Raw genomic sequence first — 20401 nt, 5'->3', positions numbered from 1 at the left:
GCAGAGAACTCAGGAGAGTCACCTAACTAGCCTGTGTGATTCCACTCAATTCCCAGAATCAAACTTGGCTCTTGTGGCTTCTCTGTGATGAACTCCATGGATTTGTAACATTCAGCTCTGCCACCTGCTGGATCAGAATTAAACCTCACCCTGTGGCCTGGACATTACAACCTTTGACATGGACTGAAAATTCTTAAATTGATACCGTCACCAAAACGAGGCCAAAGGCTCCCGTGGATGCATCAGGAGAGAAGACCCTTTTGTTGGGGGCCCAGGCCAAGCAACTGCTCCCTCCTCTGGACATCTCAACACAGACACATCCCTGAAACAACCACATTTTGTTTTATTAGGCGTTCCATGGTAATATAACACAGAGTTCTTAAGGAATAATAAACACGAGACTGGTTTTTTACCATAATTATTTTGCCATTTAAGACAGTGGTTACAAAAAAGTACTCTTCTGGCTACACACATCATCAGTTTTAGCACTGAAAGTTTCTCCACTCATGAGTCACAATCACAATTCCAAGGGTTAAAAACCATCTATTATTAAATCCTACACTGTTTTAGAGCATCAAGTCACTGCAGTTAATCAGTTCTGAGACACTGTCAATTTATTTTAGCATTTATATATGACATTCATATAACAGACACACAAAGCAAGCCAACAGGTAAACATGCTTACACAGCCTGCGGAAATCTTCAGGTTTCAAATTGTTTTAAGAAAACAATCAAAATAATCAAAATCACCATGACCTGGTACAGGAAAAACAGGAAGACTCAAGTGAATACTAAAGAGCTGCAAATGTTTCTTAGAATTGAAACAAAAAAATTTTTCCAACTTGTTCAAATTTCCTCTAAGTGCAGGTGAGAAAAAAAGCAAAATATATTAAGTTAACCAATTATTTTTAAAAGTGCAATTTACTTTTAAAATAACAAAATAAACAACAACAACAAAAAAAACCCCAACCATAACCCCAAAGGCAAAACATGTGGACAGACAAGTGTAATGATGTGATGACCTACTTGATGTTATACTTCACAAAAGCAGATTTGGTTTTATAAAAGCCCGCAAATACAGTATTTCTTAAGAGAACCTGTAAACACATTTAAAAGAAATGCAACACTATCAGCAGAGACAGGGATGGCACCTGGAAGAATCAGCTAGTGGGAAGCTGTCACTCAGACAAGCAGAGGATGTAGACATGAAATCACCTATGGTCTAAAGGTGGCCACACGTTTTACTGGTAAGTTGTTCTCCCCACAAAAGCTCTGGGGTTGCATGTCATTCATAACACAGATTTTTCCTCTTGCAATATAAAATGGACTTTAAGTCAAATTTCCCAAAGATTTTCTGAGTTGATAAGCCCTCTCTATACTGCATTATTTCTTTCAAAATAATTGGACGAGAAAAACATGTTTTTCCCCAGAAGTGTGCGTTTTTTCTCCAAAAGCCCCAGTGTGTTCTAGAATTCCAAAAGACACTCAATGGGGAAAGAGAAGGCCCTCGGGGGCAGATTCCTACTAATTCAACCACTCAACCCTTCTGAGCAGATAGTTGGCTTCAAGTTGGTTCACTCACTTGGGTTATGAGGCTTAATTTACAGGTTTGATCGTCTCTTTACCTGGTTAGCACTGCACAGAGGAAATGCTTTCACATTGTACAGCCTCAGATTTCTTCAACATCTCAGCACTGTTTGCGGTTCTACTCTGGGCCCACATGTCATAGTATGGGTGAGTTAACTCGGCCTGTCAGTGGACCTAGGAAGTAACTCAAACTCAAATGCATACCCTCACGATGGTGGGTGGGTAGCACCAGTCTTACATGGACTAGGACAGCATATTACTACGGCTGAAATGGCAAAGCTCAAAGTCCTCTGGGCAGGTTCAGATGACAACAGTAAAATGACAGACCTGGCAATGTGAAAAGACAATGAGGGAAGGAGACAAAAACCGTCTCAGAGACAAGGGCTAGAAGAAACAAACGTGAAAATATTCAAGAGACAGACATTTGAAAATATTCATAAATGGAAAAGCAAAAGAGAGCACAAAAGAGATGAAAAGAGGAGAAGAGAATCCTCAAAAGATTCAATCTGCAGCAAAATTTAGGCCACAAAGAAAACATGCCTTTTCTCAACAGTTGACCCAGAAGACTACAGAATGGAGATGTGGACATTTTGGAGCCACTCAGGAGGGACATGATGAGGTTGCCAACCACCCTGAATCAGCTCAATGGTTATGTAATTGCATCATTAGGATGTCCAGTTCAAACCCCTTGAATTAATGTTGAATTAGACCTTCCAATTTAGTGTTAAAAACGAAAACAAAAGCTCTCCTCCCAACCCCCACCCCTACCAGCCCCACGAAAACAAAATTATTTAAAAATTTAAAAAGAAAAAGGCAGCTCCTGGGAAATTCACTTTATCTTCCTCCATTAAAAGGAAGATGCTAAGTACAACAGAGGATAGAGATGAAAAACACACTCTTTGTGATTTGCTTTGTTTCGCATGTCTGAGTGTTGGATGCAGTTCCATTGTTGGGATTGGTGGATATATTTGGGTGTGATATTCATAGATGTGTAGGGAAGTAGATGAACAATATCAATCAGTGACCCGGGTAAGGGACTAAGTGTGGGGCCCAAGAAGGAGCCCCATGAACTGGCTGCCCCACAGTAACTATCACAGGCTCTTAAAGGGGAAAAAAAAGAAAGGAAGAAAGTCTCAGAATGTCCTCAGGTGTCCCATCCCCCATCCCCAAGTGGACTGCGGCAGGCCCAGGACCTCTAGCCCAGGCTGGTGATGTTGGCACGGCCACCAGGGGGCGCCACAATGCGCTGGGTGGTGCGACGAGGAATGTTGTCATCAATCTGAGCGCCTGGAGAGAGAAGTAGAGAAAAGGCGTAAAGGTCAAAACCAAAGAGTTACAGGTGGTCCTACTTTAAACTGAAGTAACACATCTAGGTAGAGAAAGTGCCACCCACATTCTTTGTCCTTCTCTCAAAACCTTACTGAAAATCTAAACTACAAAAATGAGAGGAACTTAAGGTACCCAGAGAATCACATACTATATAAAGCAATCCTTGCAGAAGCTAGTTGATCTATTATTTGACAAAGTAAAACTATATAAAACACTACATCTCAGGCTTTTGACTGATTCAGATTACATCCTGTCCCCACGCTCATTAGTCTGACTGGGTGAGGCTTTTCTGTAGAGATAACCTTCACACTGGCATTCTAGTCCCTTAAACCTACATATCAACTGTACAATAAAACGTAGAAATATGGATGGTCCCTTATATTTGAACAGCATGGACAAATAATATAGCGCAGATACTATTACAATCACTTTACTTTATGATAAAACTAAGATTAAATCATTTTTAATTTCTTGAAAATTGGTAATCTCTATATGGTAGCTTTCTAAAAATTGGTATATTTGATGATATATATATATATATATATATGATTAACTAGTTTTTTAACATGCCATACAAATTTGGATACTTATCTGTGGCTCAGGGAGCTAGAAAAGTAGAAAATGCTAGTCATAAAAAAAAAATGAAGTACGGGAAGGAAAAGTAAAGAAAAAGCTCTAGTATCTGGACTCTTTCCTCTCATCCATTCCTTGACATCATATAATTTATACAAGCAAATAGCTAACAGTTATCAAATGGCTCTGCTCTAAACACTTTATATGCATATTAACTCATTTAACCCTCACAACAACCCAATGAGGTAGCTACTATTATTATCCCCATTCTACAGATGAGGAAACTGAAGCACAGCTAGAATTTGAGCTATGAATTTAAGCTGCTAAACCCCAGACTCCACAAGCTTAACTACTCCAGTGTACCGCATATGTTGGGGAAAAGAGAAGTCCTAAAATACCACAACTTCATTTTATATGAGGGATATAATAAATTGAAAAAGTCCACTTAATCTATTAGGTATTACACATAGTATATGCATCATAGTATTATATGGGATATAAAACTGAAGTCAAGACTCTGAAACTCCAACTGGTCATTTGCTATGAAAATGTATCTCTTGTGATAATAGTATTTCCCACTTAGAGTAGGAATATCATTCACTTCTGCTTCTGCTCCTTTTAAAAAAGTAATTGCAGGCTCCCACAGCTCCACCGAGCATGGCCCTGAAGAGCTGGTGCCTAACCAAACCATAACCATACCAGACAAGCTGAACCCAGACTGGTGCAGGTTCCGGACAGGTGGGGCCTGTTGCTTGGCAGGAGACGTCTTAGCGGAGGAGGCTGGAGTGACTGTCTTGGGTGTCACAGATACCTCACACACTGGTCCATCGTACAGGCCGCGAGGAACCCCTCTCAGCTCCGCCAGCTGGAAAAAACAAGAGCCCTCAACTCAGGCCAACTGACAGAGGATGCCTTCCCGTTGCCTGACAGCAAACTGCCTGAAAAGAGGCCAGGATCAGCCTTCGAGATTTATGGATGGACGACTCTGCTTTCCCATGTCTGCATGGGGCCACATCCACCTCAAGTGCCTCAGCTCCAAGCGGAAGCTCCCCTCAAGGTGGGTTACGCATAATTGGTCAGCCCTATAGAAACTGATTAACGTTTCTTGCCAAAGCACTTCAACTTTAAATCCTGTAGGAATCTCCAAACAGTCTGGGAGGAGGCTCTGGTCTCATATTCAAGAGCTGGTCTCAAACTTTCCTTTCAATCTCACCCTCCCTTTAATTCCTTTACAGCTCTATCCCTTGCCGACCTCACACACTCCAAGCCCCAATGCTATGATGGATTGTTCACTGCCCTAAACACACTGCATTTTCCATGCTCATCACATTCTCTCTACCTAGAATTCCGTCCCCCTTCTCCAACTTGTCCAACCCCTACTTAATCTTCAAAACCTAACTCAAACTGTTCCTCCCTGTGACACTTTCCCCCACGACTCCACAGCAGCGGCCCCTGCCCTGGGCCCTCACTGCACACTCCTCATAGCACATAACCACTGGGGACACACCTGGCTCCTCCACTGGTCTGTTGAGACCCGAATAAAAAACCATGTTTCCTTCATCCTGGTATCCCCCATACTCACTTAATATTCTGACTCAAAATGCTTAATAAAAGTTTGTGGAATCTAACATAATCTGTGATAAACACGCCTCACAAGAACAGAGTCACTCACCCGGCTCCTTGCCTTGATACGCTTGTAAACAAAGTCAGGGAAGGGCTTCCGGGGGATGTAGCGCCCAGAACCTTCAGTGACATGAAGGGTGCCATCCTCCAGGACAATCTTCCCCTGGCTGATGACCACCAGCGGGGAGCCACGGCACTCCATGCCTTCAAAGATGTTGTACTCGAGAGACTGGAGGGAGGAAGCACGGTCAACTTTAGAGTAGGTCCTGCCATTCCAGCGACCAAATCCATTTAGCAGTGCCAACTACCCTGACGCCACAAGGAGGGGAAGCCCAGAGACCTGAGACTCTGCCCTGACTGATGGCCCCAGCAGGCACTTACTCTGTGTCTTAATTTCCTTGTCTATAAACTGGAATCATCTTTTCCTACCTCTCAAAATTTGGGAGAAAAATAATTGAATACTATAATTGCATGGAAAAGTGTGTGGGTTTTAGTTGTAAACACTACACAAAGATAAGGAAGATGATGCCTGCTATAAGCAGTGACTTTCTTCCCACCAACTCAAACTACAGTGAGGCTGAGTTCCAAACGACTTGTTTAACCATGTTCTAAACTGAATCTTGAAATGGGGTTTTCCTACTGGCCTGCCTGGTTTTCCAATCTGTTAGCAATGTGATTAAACTGAAATCCCTAAATGAAAGGACTGTGGTAACTTAAGAGACAGGCATGACTTAGATAAGACGTTTGTGACTTAATTTCCAAAGCAATGCAGCCATCCTTTTGGTTTCAAGCTTTTCAGGGTGAAACAACATATCTGTGTGGCTGGGTCTCTATATGTACATAGATTGTCGCTGGGGTAAGAGGGAACAGAAAAACAGAGGGCACTGTACTCTGACATCAAAGACTCCACGTATCAGATCCCATCCTGTGCTTCTGCTCACCTGCTGCTTCCCCAGATTTCAGAGTGCCTCCTGCTTCTCCCTCCTGCTGTGCCCACAGGCACAAAGGGCTGCGGGAGAGGCTAGGGCTGGATAAGCAACAGGCGGTTCCAACCATAAAAAGCAGCTTGGGCTTCTGGGAAAATTCAGTCAAAGGGTTCAGCCCAGGTTATCAGCACCAAAGGATTAGAGCAAACAGAGCCGTAACCGTGCCCCACAGTTCAGTAGAACGTTTCTGCTTAGTGCAGTGGTTGGGAAGGGTGGACAGGCCTTGCTGGCTCAACAGGTATCTGTGTCAAGATGCAGTGGTGCCCATGATACACTCTTGAGTGAAAACAGCAGTGAGGGTCACTTCTCTGAGTCCCACAGGGTAATGAGGAAGCCACCCAAAGGACCTGAGGGAGGAAAGAGGACTCTACATGTGGCTTCTCAGAGATCCAGGTTTGGAGGCCCAAGTCCTACTACTATGTCTCATCAACTATAAGACACACACTCTGAAATCAGAATGTGCCTTACAATCGACGGGGCTGTAAGATCACTGTCAGCCAGGCTAAAGTCAAGCTCGTCCAGACAGCTTTGGGATTTGCTTTTCCCACTGGCCTAGGGATTACCAAGCTGAATCACTTTGCATTTAATTCTCAGTTTAGGTTTATCTGGACCATGACGGCAGCATGAATTCAGACCACAAACCTGCATGACTCCAGCTTTCGGTTTAAATTCTTAGGGGAGACTTTTCTGCTCCTTCCACCTTGTGTCAAAGTTAAGGCATGTAAGGTTTCTTGCCACCCTTATTTGCAGGGCAGATTCACTCTTCATTTACTAAGAGTGTCCTATTAGGCTCTCCATCTTGGATGTCTTTTCTTTCTTTATGGTACATAAAATAATGGAATATCTTAAAATCAATGGCATCTTAGATTTGGTGAAGCCCAAGAGTTGTTTAACTTTGAGCAGATACTTTAATTCGGTCTCAGAGCTTCAGTTTCTTCATCTGCCTGCCTCTCCAGGCTTGTCTGAAGAGAACACACACACAGCATCACGTGTGTGTAGGTCACTGTGAGAGAATCCTATCATCTTTATAAAATCACCTTTAGAAAACTGTGAGTCATTCTTTAAGGCCTGGATCAAGCCCCGTCTCTTCCATGTTTCCTCCACAGCTGTCTATACCGTCTGACTCCTCTTGCAACCTACTGGGCCGAGTAATGGAGACAACCTTGGACACGGAATTCAAACTCCAGGTTGGCCACTCACTAGCTGTGTGACCTTGGACCAATCACTTAAACTCCTCTGAGTCTCATCTTCCTCAACTATAAGGGGATAAGGCCCAGTTGACACAATGGATGCCAGAGAAAACGAAATAAAATGAATAAAAGCACCTAGCATGCTACTTGACACACAGCAGGCATTTAAAAATGTTCATTCATTCATTGTCTGGGTTTTTTTTCCTTGCATTTTCCCACAAAATCTTAAGTCCTTTAGTGTCAAAGTTATCGTAAGACACAAATATGAATTGAGTTTGTTGTTGTTAGTTGCCGTCAAGTCAGCTCTAACTCATGGCAACCTATGCACCACAAATGAAACGTTGCTTGGTTCTGTGCCCTCTTCCAGGATTATACCATTATACTGTTGTGATCCACAGGTTTTTACTCATTAATTTTCAGAAGTAGATCACCAGGTCTTTCTTCCTAGTCTGTCTCAGTCTGTCAGTTTGCTGTACTGTGGTAGATTGCATGTTGCTATGATCCTGGAAGCTATGTCATCAGCTCATCAGTAGTTCAAATACTAGCAGGGTCACCCATGGTGGACAGAGTTCAGTAGAGTTCCAGACTCAGATATTGAGTTTAATTGCCTATAAATGACCAATCACAAGCACCCAAAATAGCTTTTGGGCTATATGCCATTTTTTAAAGATGGAGGAAACAGCCCCATGACTCTAAGTGACTTAAAATGGACGAGTCTAATAGACCACAGCTTAGGGTGTTCAGCTCCTACCCTATGTCAAACCGTGAGGCAATGAGGTGTCATCGCTCACCAGGTATAGACATTTTTAACCTACACCTGCACGGGTTCACGGAGTTACTCATCTGGCTGAGTGCCTGGAAAATTCAAGCAGAGGCATAGCCAACAGGTCTGTCAATAATAGCTAGCTAGGTGTTCCAAATTAATGCTAATTAGCCTCATGGTAGAAAATAGCGTATTACATAGGGAAAGCCTTCTGTTTGTATTTTCCCAGGTGAGTAATGCCTCATAGGTGTGTTTAGTGTTGGCTCTTTAAAACATGTGGACTAAAAAGGAGCACTTGGGGAAGTCAACATTTCTCAGAGTCACCTGGAGGTAACGGTAGGGCAGGGCTATTCCTCGGGAAAGGTTTGGATGGAAATTTGTCTAGAGGGCAGAATCTGTCTTCGCATCTTCACTCCTTCACATTCTTATTCCAGGTTAAGAGCTCCATGCAAGCTGCCCAATGAGGCCATCTGCGTCTTAAATAATGAGCCCAGTTCGCCCTTTGTATTTATAATCTCCGGAATAAGGGACTCTGGAAGGGAGGGGGAAGCATTTTCTCCATCTAACCATGACAAAGAGGCTGCATATGCAATCTGGCAAGGAAGAGCCCTGGACAATTTTGGGTTCTAATTCTGGCTCTACCGCAAAATAGCTATGTAACACTAGACTGGTGAGTTAAGCTTGCTAAGTCTCCGTTTATTTACCTTCCAAATTGGGATAACAGTAACAGTCCCTTTATTGAGAAGGTCAAATGGAAGAGTAAATGGGAGTGTGATTTTAAATGCAGATTAGTATATAGGATTGCTGGGCAGTCCTGCAGAACCCTGCCCATAAAGAAGCCATTGTGGACCCACAGAAGGGTATGATCTAAGTTGGAAGGGGGTGTGACTGTAAGGCTATGCTGCAAAGCTAACTCAGCCCATGCAAAGGGAGAAAAAAGCCAGTCATAAATACTGAACGGGTAGAGCAGGTCTCCCAGGAGACACCCACCATCCCGGCGCCCACAAGTGCCAGGAGAGGCTGGAGGTGAGCCTCTCGGCCAAAGCACCTCAGCCCAAATGACAGAGGACTTGGAGATGGAGAAGAGCCCAGGTTTGCCTTGAAGAAATGCCAAAAACTCACCTCTGAGCTGTCATGGCACTTGGGGGAGGGGTCAGTACTTGCTGGCGGAGGCTATCTGGGATGGGCAATCTGGTATCACATTCCCTGTTGAGCCAGCTTTCAATTTAGAATGTCATCTAGAATATCCTCTTCATTCATGAAGAATTCACTTCAGGATCCTATGCCAATTCCTCTTCCAAAGTTCTCCCTTTGTCACTATTCTTTCTATTTTAAATATGTATTTTGACTTTTTCTATTAGGAATCGGTGGTATCTAACACCTCTGCTTAATGACAAACACTGACCTCATAGAACCCAAGATACCAGAGACCTAGTCTGAATCCCTCGTTCTCAGCTGGGAAGGCTGAGATATGAAGTCACTTGCCCAAGGTCCCATTAACGAGAGGGTGTCCTCAACTTCTGCAGCCTAGACTGGGAGGCAAGCAATACCCCAAACCATCAAATCTTAAAACCATGATCGAAATGACTGAGGGGATATTTCTTCTATTTAGGGAGAAGTGAAAATCAATTAATTCCTTTAAGACAATAAGAGCAACTGTCATTCAGGTTTCTACAGCAACACTGACGTGAGACAGCAGAGGCTTAAGAGAATAAAAGTGTCCAATGGACATCTCGGGAGTGAACAACTGGAGGTGTTACTTAGGCCCCTTGCAGCGAGCAGTGTCACAAGAGGTGCTACACCAAACTATTAAAATGGGATGGTGCCTGACTTCTAGAAGCTTCCGATGTCCTGGCGTAACTTTGGAGCCTCTGAAGGTCTACAGATAGAGGCCTGGTACTCAAAAATGATGATAAGAGTAACAATCATATTGACCTCACTAAAGGAAATAAGATAGCTATTGTTTTCTCAGAAAACTGCAACATGTAACATATCCTGGGAAGAAGTTAATTCCTATTACAGCTAATTCTTTTTATAACTCCTCCCCCTCCCTTTGAGTCAGCGTGGCTAGCAGGCCTTACGCTGTTGTGCGTCTTGGCAGAGATGGTCTTAATGCTGTCTGGATCCCAGATGACCAGGTCAGCATCAGATCCCACAGCGATGCGGCCTTTCCGAGGGTAAAGGTTGAAGATTTTGGCTGCATTGGTGCTGGTCACAGCCACAAACTGATTCTCATCCATCTTCCCAGTGACCTGATGAGTACAATACACACACACCCCAAAAGTATGTTAAAAAGTTGAAAGGTAGAATTCTATTTAGCAATAAAAAGGAACAAACTACAGATACACACAACTCGAGGGCATTATGCTCAGTGAAAAAGTCAATCTCAAAAGGTTATACACTGGATGGTTACATCTATATAATATTCCCAAAAGGACAAAATTATAGAGCTGGAGAACAGATCTGTGGTAGATAAGGATTAGGGACGGTAGAGGGATGGGGAGTGGGTATGGCTATAAGATAGACAGCATGAGGGAGAAATTTGTGAGGATGGAGGATTTTGGTATCCTGACTGCAGTGGTGGTTACTTGAATCTACATGTGACAAAACAACACAACTATCCACACATGTACTGTCAACTTCCCGATTTTGATATCATACTCTAATTATATAAGATGTAACCATGGGGGAAGCTGGGTGATGGGTATGCAGGACCACTCTACCTTTGCACATTATGTGTGCAACTTCTAGATCTATAATTATTTCATAATAAAAAGTAAAAGAAAATTACTTGAACGGGCTGCAGTGCCACTCCAGGAAAAATCATTTGGTGTGATTGGCTGCTCTTTTCAACAAACTATAGGTGCACACCTAGTCTTTTAGTCTAGCAGACCCAGAAATCTCACCTTTACTTCTGCTTTAAGCGGCATGCCTTATATCTTTTCTCAAGTCCTTGCCTTTCCTGTAATTTCTCATCTTTACCACTTGTGCTCCACTGTCCCTTTAAAAGCAGCTTTCGAGGAAATGACTACATATCTCAGAGTTAGAAAACTGACTCTAAATCCAGTGGAAAAATGGAAAAGGAAATGAGCAGGAAAAAAAACGGCTAATAAGCATAACGAAAATATTCACACTAATTAGTAACTGGAGAAATTAAATGAAAAACAATGAGACACAAAATTCACCTATCAAATTGGGGAAGTTTCTTTTTCAATGATATCAGTGTGGACCTGGTTGAAGAAACAGGAGAATGTCATACACTGCTGGTGGGATATAAACTGGAGCAATCTCCCTGGAAGGGATTTTGGCAAGATATATCAAAAGCCTTAAAAATATACACACCCTGTGACCCAGCAATGCCACTTCTAAAAATTTCTCCTAAGGATATAACTAAGAATGTGTTCCAGAGATGTTTCTACAAGGATGTTCATCTCAGTTAAAAAAAGAAAGAAAGAAAAGAAATATAATGATCAGCCAGTGAATTCAAAATGAATTAGTGTTCACAATTACAATAGAATTGTGCGCTATTAAAAACCAAGCTTTTCAGTATGTTCAAGGATGTGGAGAATTTTTCATGACATACTAAGTTTAAAAAAAAAATCAGACTTATAAAATTGTAAGTATGATATCAATGTGATTTACACACCCACTCACACACACATACACATCATACACAAACACCTGCCGTCATGCACTGTTAAAAAACGGAAAGACATTCACCAAAATGTTCATTGTAGTTCTAGCTGAAACATGGCATTCTTGTAATTTTTATGCATCTCCTTATTGTTTTTGCAATGAGGCTATATTGTTTACATAATCCAAAATATTCATTAAGAAACAAAAAGCCAGTTGTGTTATTATGTTTTAAAATACTGAAAATGAAAAAGCCCAAAGATCCCTTAAAAGTCAGTATATGCTGGAAATGCTAAGCTTAGAGAGCCCTACGAGACAGTTTTAAGGAAACTGAGTCAATTTCCAAGAGTAGAAGAGGATTACTCTTCACATTGTTAAGGAAGTATTTTCCTGACAATCCAGAGAGTCATATTTCAAAGACTCCATGTTCTTCTCAGTCTCTACTGTTCCACTGATGATAATGATAGAAAATATATATGTAATAAGTAGGAGGAAATACATGTAAGGGGTGGTTTTAGACTTCCAAACCTAAGAAACATTGTCAGACAAATACCAGCTTCTAGAATTTCCTCAAATGCAATTTCAAAATGCACATGAAGCCCGTGGCCTTCAGATGAGGAGGAAGGGGAAAGCTGAGGCCATCCCATGAGTGAGGCCATTACTCCTTACCACAGCCTTATCCCAGATGACGGACATCCGCTCCTCGGTGCCATTGGTGCCCTCCGGAATCAAGGTGAAGTTATCCTTTCCTACAGCTTTCTGGGCAGTGTTGAAAGTACAATGGGCACTGCCAGTGACCTGGAGATCTCCGCTGTAAGGAAAACATACTCCTGGTTTTAACTCATCTTTGACTTCAAGTCAACCATGAACATACCATTTCAACGTGTTTGGGCACTAATTTTTTTTTTTTAAATAGCCTGTCCTCCCTTCAGGAGAAAGGAAATTTGGGAAAATATGATACTGATCTTCCTCGTAATGCTGTGTATCTAAATCTATGCAGAGAGGTATTTTATGCAGAACAGCGTACCATAATGGAATCCTTTAGAAACTGCATTAATGTCCTTTGGCTGACTTTCAAGATGGTCCAGGTTTTTATATGTAATTCCCTCCCGTAATGTCGTCAGAGTAATAATTCCCAGTTCTTAATATTTAATGAATCTAGTTTGGTGAACAAGGGTCTATCTGTTTATGAGCCTGCTTTCAGCTACCATATTTTAAGTTACCAGGTCAGCTCGGTCTGAGGAAGGACAGAATGTGAAGTGTGAACCCATCACCAGTACTCACCAGGACAGCAAGGAGTTCAGAAAGTCTGGAGTGGTTGGATCGGGGCTCAGGGGTGGGGAAGTGACAAAGGCAGCAGCCTTAGCCCAGTTCTTGCTCCAGTAGTGGGAGCCATCAGTTCCCAAGCTGGCAGTGATGGGCTCACCATACACCACCGTTCCTGACAAAGAGAACACGCCAGGCATCAGTATGACACAATGAGGAAGGAAGGAAACCATTCTTATTGAGAAGTTACTATCTGCCAGGCACTGAGCCAAGTGCTCTCACCATCCTTTCAAAAAAGACATTAGCCCTCACAGGTTAGCCTTCCTCACAGATAAGAAGTTGCTACACAACTCCCCAGATCTATCTAAGAGATAGCCTGAACCCCTGAGTCACCCCTGGAAGGAAGCTGTCCTTAAGAGCCACCAGATTCACAGCCAACTTTACAAGAGTGAGAAATAAACTTTGTCAGGCTATGGAAATTTCTGAATTTCAGGAAGCTTCTTGCTATTGTTAGCTGCCATTCAGTCAGCCCCCAACTCATGGCGACCCTATACAAAATGGAATAAAATGCTGCCCAGTTCCTGTGCCATCCCCATGATTGGGCTGTGGATTGGACTGTTGTGATCCATAAGGCTTTCACTGGCTGATTTTCAGAAGTAGATCATCAGGCCTCTCTTCCTAATCTTAGTCTGGAAGCTCCACTGAAACCTGTTCAGCATCGTAACAACACGCAAGATTCCACTGACAGATGGGTGGTATGGCTGTGTATGAGGTGCACTGGCCAGGAACTGAATCGCTGAAGGGGAGAATTCTACCACTGAATCACTTAATTAATACAACGTCTAAAATGAACTTGTCAACTCCCCGATGCCCAAATCCCATCCTCTTCTCAATACATTCAGGTGCTCAAGCCAGAAAGTTGGGAATCACTTATATCCAGTGAACCCCAATACCTTAAATGTATCCTTTCCTTTCTACTCCATATACCCTGCTTTAAATCAGGCCCTCACCATTTCTCTCCACCTCATTTCAACAGAGCCTACCAATTAGACTTTTAGATCTATTTTTTCATTCCCATCCTCTTCCCCATCTCTCCATTCATTCTCCCCATGACACCTCCAGAGTGATCTTCCTAGAACCCAAACCTTCCATGCCATTCTCTTGCATAAAATCCTGCATCAGAGCCCTTCTGCCTTCAAGGATAAAAACCAACTCCTCCGTGAAGTACCTGCCACCTTCATTATCAGGCCTCATATCAAAGCTGATTCCCTCTTTAATATTGTTCAAAACTCAATTCAGGTATTATTCCATCTGTCTGGAAATCCCATCCTTCACACCAATAATCAGTGTTGAATTTTTTGATTCTCCACTTCATGGGAACTCCCTGTAGATAATGAATTTGCCTGCACATAGTAGGCACTCAATAAATATATGATAAATTGATTATATGGTCTAATAATACATTAATTAGAGGTACCAGAGCTGGAATTTGAACTGAGGTCAGCTTACCACCACCAGGAATTCGCCTCACTCCTCCCATCAGAGCCAAATTTCCCCACCCCCAACAGTCTAGCCAAAAGGTCCCTCTTCTCCAAACACAGGGCTCCCAGACAGCTCTCAAGGACAAACACTTCTCACTCAGGAATGCACTGCTCTTCCTCTCCACAGCCTTTTCGAGGGCCTTATCACTTGATAAATATATCACAACACCCTCTTTGCTGCAGTCTGCCACTCTGAGAGCTGGCTCCTTGGAGCTGCCCCCTCCAGCCTCAGGAATTTCACAAAGGAGTCGCTGTTCAGCCAGGGAGAGTTGGAGGTGAGGGCAGGCAGCTCACTTCAGGAAATCAGTGACAATCCCCAAGCAGGAGGGCAGCTTCGGAACCCAGGCGAAGCCTTGCCCTGAAGGAAGCCCCAAGGAAGAAAAGGGGCAATGGTCAGAATTGCCTGGAAAGGTCCCCTGGGTTCTGACCTACTCAAAGCCTCCCAGCCAGAACGTGGTCAGAGGAGCCAGCTGGGTGACTGCACAAACCGCGCCAGCTCATCCCAAAGTGAAAAAACATCGCATAATGAGCCGGCCTTGGCTGCTGCACAAGGACGTTGATGAAATGCAAATGGCTACGCGGAACCCAGCTCTAGCCCATCGTTGTCACAGGACCTCTGGCTCCCAGTTTTGAGTTTGCTCCCAGTTTTGGGTTCCAACTTCAAAGGGAAGTGGTTAAGCGTAGCTCTTCAGACCCAGCCAGGTCTGGAAGCCCCACGGCTATTGTCAGTCTGAGCACAAAAGTGAAGATTGTGAAAACCTCACAAAAGTCATTAGGAAAACAAAGACTCTGCAACCCTCAGGACTTCCTGGTCTTATTGAAATGGAAAAGCTCAAGACAGCAGAGCTGGATGGAGAAAAAGAATGGCTTGACTATCTTTGGAAATCCTTGGACAAAGGCATCAACATATAAACATTTTAATATTTTCCTGTAACTTGTTATTGCTCGTCCTCTTCCTCTCCCCCAGCCCCCCACTGAATCTGCTCTGCAATCCTGCCCTTGGAAACTGGAGGATGAGGAGGAGCTGGTTTTTAGGTACGTGTCCTGAACAGACCAAGCGTGAATGCTGTTTACTGTGGGTTTTGGAAACTCATCTGTCTCTGCAAAATCCAACTCAGACTAGGGTGAGAGGAGCTGGTATATAAGGAAGGGCTGGATCCCGTGCTCACCTCACCACAGGAGAATGAACTTGACCTTAAGCCTCTGGAAAACCCAGAAATGGGTCAGAGCTTTCAAGACTTGCTGACCAGAACCTACCTCCTAGACCTGAGCCAAGCTAACACCGGGAGGGAAAGGGAAGAGGAGGAGGCAACGAGGATGAGAGAGCATATTGCTGCTCATTTCTGTTTTCCTCTGTTCAGACTCCCTGAGGGAGTCAGAGGTCCTTGCCTGGGCTAACCTTGTCTTTTGGTTTTATTTCTTTTCTTCAGCCTCAAAAGGCAAAGCAAGAGTTAAACTGCCATGTATCAGACCTCTGTAGTCGCTGGGTGGTGTAAACAGTCCAGCTCAGCTGCTAACCAAAAGGTTGGAGATTTGAGTCCACCCAGAGGCACCTGGAGAGAAACACCTGGTGATCTACTTAAGAAAGGTTACAGCTATTGAAAACCCGACGGCGCACAGTTCTATTCTGAAACACACGGAGTCGCCACGAGTTGGAATTTTTTTTTTCACCAGGACTCCACCTCTAGGGGGAGACAGGGTCCACACTCGGGGGACTCTGCTTCCCATCATCATTGACCTGGAGCCTTCCCCCAGGGTTCCTTTTGCGTTTTATTAACAATGAACAAGAGGGAGCTATGGATGCGCTTCCAGAGATCAGTCAGGCCACAGATACCATTTAACTTCATGCCAGAAATAATTATCACTAATAATAATAAACCATAGAATAGGCTTCATTGGCCTTTCTGCACTTTTCTAAACACTGCTGACACTTTCTTGGTTGCCGTTAGACCTTCGGGATTTTCTTCTTACATCTAAACTGAAAGATGTGACCCCAGGCCTCTGGCAGGCTCGCTAGTAAGGCTGGGAAATGCAGGGACTTAGGGGGCAGTGCTTATTCACAACAGGCCTGGGGCCTGAGTGCATTCATGAAGAATAAAATGGAAGGCTGGGGCTTAGAAAGGTTTGACAGCTCCTGTCTCTGACAGCTACTTGTAAAGTCATTTCCCACAAACAAGAAGCAGGAGGACGAATCCAAAGTAGGAATAACTGAAAATCATTTACATGGATCTCAAAATATAGCCACAAAAGCACAGTGAAAACCAACCTAGACACATGGATGGCCACACACACACACACACACACACACACACACACAGACACCACTTTCCCTCTTCTCTCAGAGAACCCATGCCAGAACCCAACGCTGAGACTCATCCGTAGAGAATCCTCTCACAGAAAAGTGAGACTTCAGGACATTCACAGCCCCATCCTCGTGCCTTTCTCATGTGTCTGGGTATAAGGCTGCTCTATGTTGTGGAGTAGCTTAACACTAAGGATTCACCCCTACACTGGGCTGGTCCTGACAGACCACATGACCACACACTTCTCATTATGCTTGAGTCATTCCTACTAACCCACAGGGTCTTGTCTTCAGTTTGGGTTTCCGGGGGCTTAATGTCCCTCCGCAGCCACAATGGTTCTGAACGTTTCTGCAGCTGAGTTACAGGGTAAGAGTGAGAAGGAGGATGGAGAAGGGCACCGGCCAGATGAGGTCATCAGGCACTGCCTACATGCTGCCATTCACACATGCGAGGCATTAACACCCATGTTAGTCCTGGGGAACCCATTCTAGAGAAGTCCCTGGGTGGTGCTGAACTTTCAGTTGGAAAGAGAGTTGACCAGAAATCTGGAATTATGGTTTCTATTTCCCATGAGTTGAAGGATTCAAAGCAAGACATTCGATTTCTGATTTCAGTTTCTCTTTCATGAAATGAGCCTATATTAAATCTACCAATGTGTAAATTTGTTTCAGAAGCAAAAACTGCCCAAGATATTCTGATCCTGGCTATGTCACTTCCTTATCTGCAAAACAGGGCTGATGATATGCTCTCCTGCCAAATGGCACAGAATGATGGCAACAGCATGTGCCACACTCACTGTCACTTGGGGAAGGACCATGCAGTTGTGTTGCATCAAGTGTTGTTGTGTGCCACTGAGTCAATTCCGACTGACAGTGACTCTACAGGATGGAGTACAACTGCCCCATAGGGTTCCCAAGACTGTAATCTTTGTGCAACTGGGTTGAGTAGGCATGTGAAAATAGTCCTCATTTGCATTTTATCTCACATCCTCACTTTTATCTCATATCCTCACTTGCCGAAACACTTCCTGTCCTAGGCTGTGGGGCCAGCAGGTCTCTGGGAGGGGAGGCATATGGGAATCACTACAAGAAGTAGATATTACTGCTGTTCCTGCCATGGAAAGGATTGTGATTTTTAACAGTTCACGTTTGTAGAGAAATTTTGAGCCCTGTAATGCAAGCTGACCCCCCTTAAGACAGGCAGGGTGGGTGTCTGTGATCATGGCTCCCTCCTCTGTGCTCTAACCATCCTTTGCTTATGCCTCTTTTATAGCATTTACCATTGTGAGTTTCTGCTTATATGTCCCCTTCCCCACTAGCGCAGGAACTGAGGGCTGGGACCATTTTTTATTCCTGGCACACAGGCCTGAGGTGATCAGCAAAAGTTGGCTGAATCAGTGAAGAAACTCTCCACTTCACAGATGAAGAAACTAAGCAGCAGAGAGTTGGCAGTACCTCAGACTTTCCTATAGGGGCCAGAAGAAACCACTTGGAGTAAAAAAAACAATCCTTACCAGAAAATCTTTGCCCTAGGCGAGCAGGCATCTTTGCTGATTTTCTAACCAGCAGAAGGTTAAACTAGCCCTTCATTCTTTAATCTTAATACCCAAAAAAACCAAACTAATTCCCATCAAGTCAATTCTGACTCATGGCAACCCCACATGTGTCAGAGTAGAACTATGCTCCATAACGTTTTCAATGGCTGTGATCTTTCAGAAGTAGATCATCAGACCTTTCTTCTGACGCATCTCTGGGTGGACTTGAACCTCCAACCTTTCGATTAGTAGTCAAGCACTTAACCATTTATGCCACTCAGGGACCTCATAATAATAATAATAGGTAATAGTTATTGTAGTTACTTCTTTCTACTTCATCCTTTACGTTCATTTAAACGTCACAATCTTGTGAGATGAGTCACTATTATTATCCTCACCTTGCAGATGGGAAAATGAGACCTAGAGATAAGAAGTAGGCTGCCCAGCATCACATGCCTAGTACATAGTAGAGCTGGGATTTGGTCCAGGCAATTTGATACCAGGGAGCAAACTCTTAACCACACCTTACATTATTTTCCTACTTGGTTGTTTGACAATCGTGTTTCCATATTACCCATGACTATGCTGGGTACCAGGCTCCAGTTTCTACCAGGTTTGTTGAGGAACTAAACCCTACAAGATGCAGAGAAGGAGGTGGTCACCAGCATTTCTCATATTAAAATGATCTCAAAGCCTGAATAAGTCAGTCAGATATTAACATGGATATTCATGGCATGTGGTCTGGGAGTTTGACACCTGAGGATCAAGTCCCAATTCCACTATGTACTACCTCTGAACTTCAGTCTCCTCAGCTACAAAGTAAAATCAAATACAAAAATTCCTGTCCTGACTCTCTCACAAAGTTGTTATAGAGTTCAAACAAGGTATGAAAGAGCCTTAAGAGCCTACAATAGAAGCCAGGATTTCTCATTGCTAGTTAGCACCCAAATGCACCAGAAACTCCTTTCTGGCAACTCAGGTTCATCTAAAGTTAAAGCTTTCAAGGACTAAAGTGTGAAGGTTTGAATATAAGAGCCACCTTAAGACCACGGGGTGGGCACAACTGGACTCATTCAAAGGTGCTGGTATGAGCAGGCTCAAGTAATCCCTTCCAAGAGCCTGTCCCCACCCCATACACACACAGGGTCAAAGTTATAACAACAGAGGGATGTCAGGCACTAAGACAGAGTGGGAGAACAGAACAAGCTGGCCTCTATAACAGCACAGCCCAGCTCCTCACCCTCAAATGAAAAAACAAAGGTGCAGAAAGGGGAAGGCGCTTCAGCACTGCTGGCTGGGCTAGGCCTCCCAAACTCAGTCCAGAGCTATTCTACCTGAGTTGTGTTTTGGTCTGACGGAGGATGGGCTCCTCCATCCAGGTAAGAGTGGATGAATGTTGGGTAAGATCTGGAAAACACAGAGACAATCTCAACTTATGTTAAGATGCTTGCTGTCTAGGTACAGTGTGGTTGGTAAAATAAATAAAATAAGCTGCCACCTATTTCCCCTTTTTCAGACTCTGTGCCAACTGTCCCAGAGCAACATGAAAGCAGCACTGCTGCAATTGGGTCAGTGCTAGGGGTGTTCCCACACATGACCAGTCACAGTGCAAATGTGTGCCTAGGTGAGGGAGGGTCAACAACTCAGTAGCTGTCCACGTTTCCCAGAAAAACAATGCAAAGCTGTTCTGAGTAGATTACGTTATTTCAGGTGCATGTTTTTTAATTTCAAAAAGGCAATTCCTTCCAGCTGCCAGGAGAGGGCAGGTCTCCAAGATGGTAATGCAACAACCAGGTGACACCAAGACTAAGGAGAGAGGCCCCAGCAGAGCTCCGAAGAACAGAGGCCAGGAACTGCTGGGTCTGTCTGGAAGCCATCATCTCTTGGGACAACCTGACTCACTGATCATTGAGCAATTTGTTATAGGTCTTGCTCCAACTCACCCATCTTATCCATGTGGCTCAGATCTGGCAGAGAACTAGACACTGAGTCATAGAAGTCAAACTGCTCTGTTACTGACAGAGAAAGAAAGACATAGACAAAGAGATAGAAAATGGGATAGACAGATTAGAT

At 43.7% G+C, this 20401-nt stretch overlaps 1 protein-coding gene across 3 annotated transcripts in view; it reads right to left on the bottom strand.

Annotated features, from left to right (window-relative positions):
- Window positions 1–295: 295 nt before the first annotated feature.
- Window positions 296–20401, bottom strand: part of DPYSL2 (dihydropyrimidinase like 2) — a 136736-nt gene continuing 116630 nt past the window's right edge. For 2 of the 3 annotated variants that reach the window (XM_004382170.2, XM_004382171.3), the window contains exons 9-14: window positions 12969–13125; window positions 12354–12495; window positions 10133–10303; window positions 5162–5341; window positions 4189–4354; window positions 296–2874 (exon numbers count right to left, since the gene is read on the bottom strand). In XM_004382170.2, coding sequence (XP_004382227.1) covers window positions 2783–2874; window positions 4189–4354; window positions 5162–5341; window positions 10133–10303; window positions 12354–12495; window positions 12969–13125 — 908 coding nt within the window. In that variant the 3' untranslated portion in view covers window positions 296–2782. Of the gene's footprint in view, window positions 4355–5161; window positions 5342–10132; window positions 10304–12353; window positions 12496–12968; window positions 13126–20401 lie in introns of all 3 variants that reach the window. The other variant, XM_023736719.1, reaches the window with a different exon arrangement.

Source organism: Trichechus manatus, unplaced genomic scaffold (genome assembly GCF_000243295.1).
Source record: "Trichechus manatus latirostris isolate Lorelei unplaced genomic scaffold, TriManLat1.0 scaffold00091, whole genome shotgun sequence".
Classification (NCBI taxonomy): Eukaryota; Metazoa; Chordata; class Mammalia; order Sirenia; family Trichechidae; genus Trichechus; species Trichechus manatus.
This window is presented reverse-complemented; position numbering and strand designations above follow the sequence as displayed.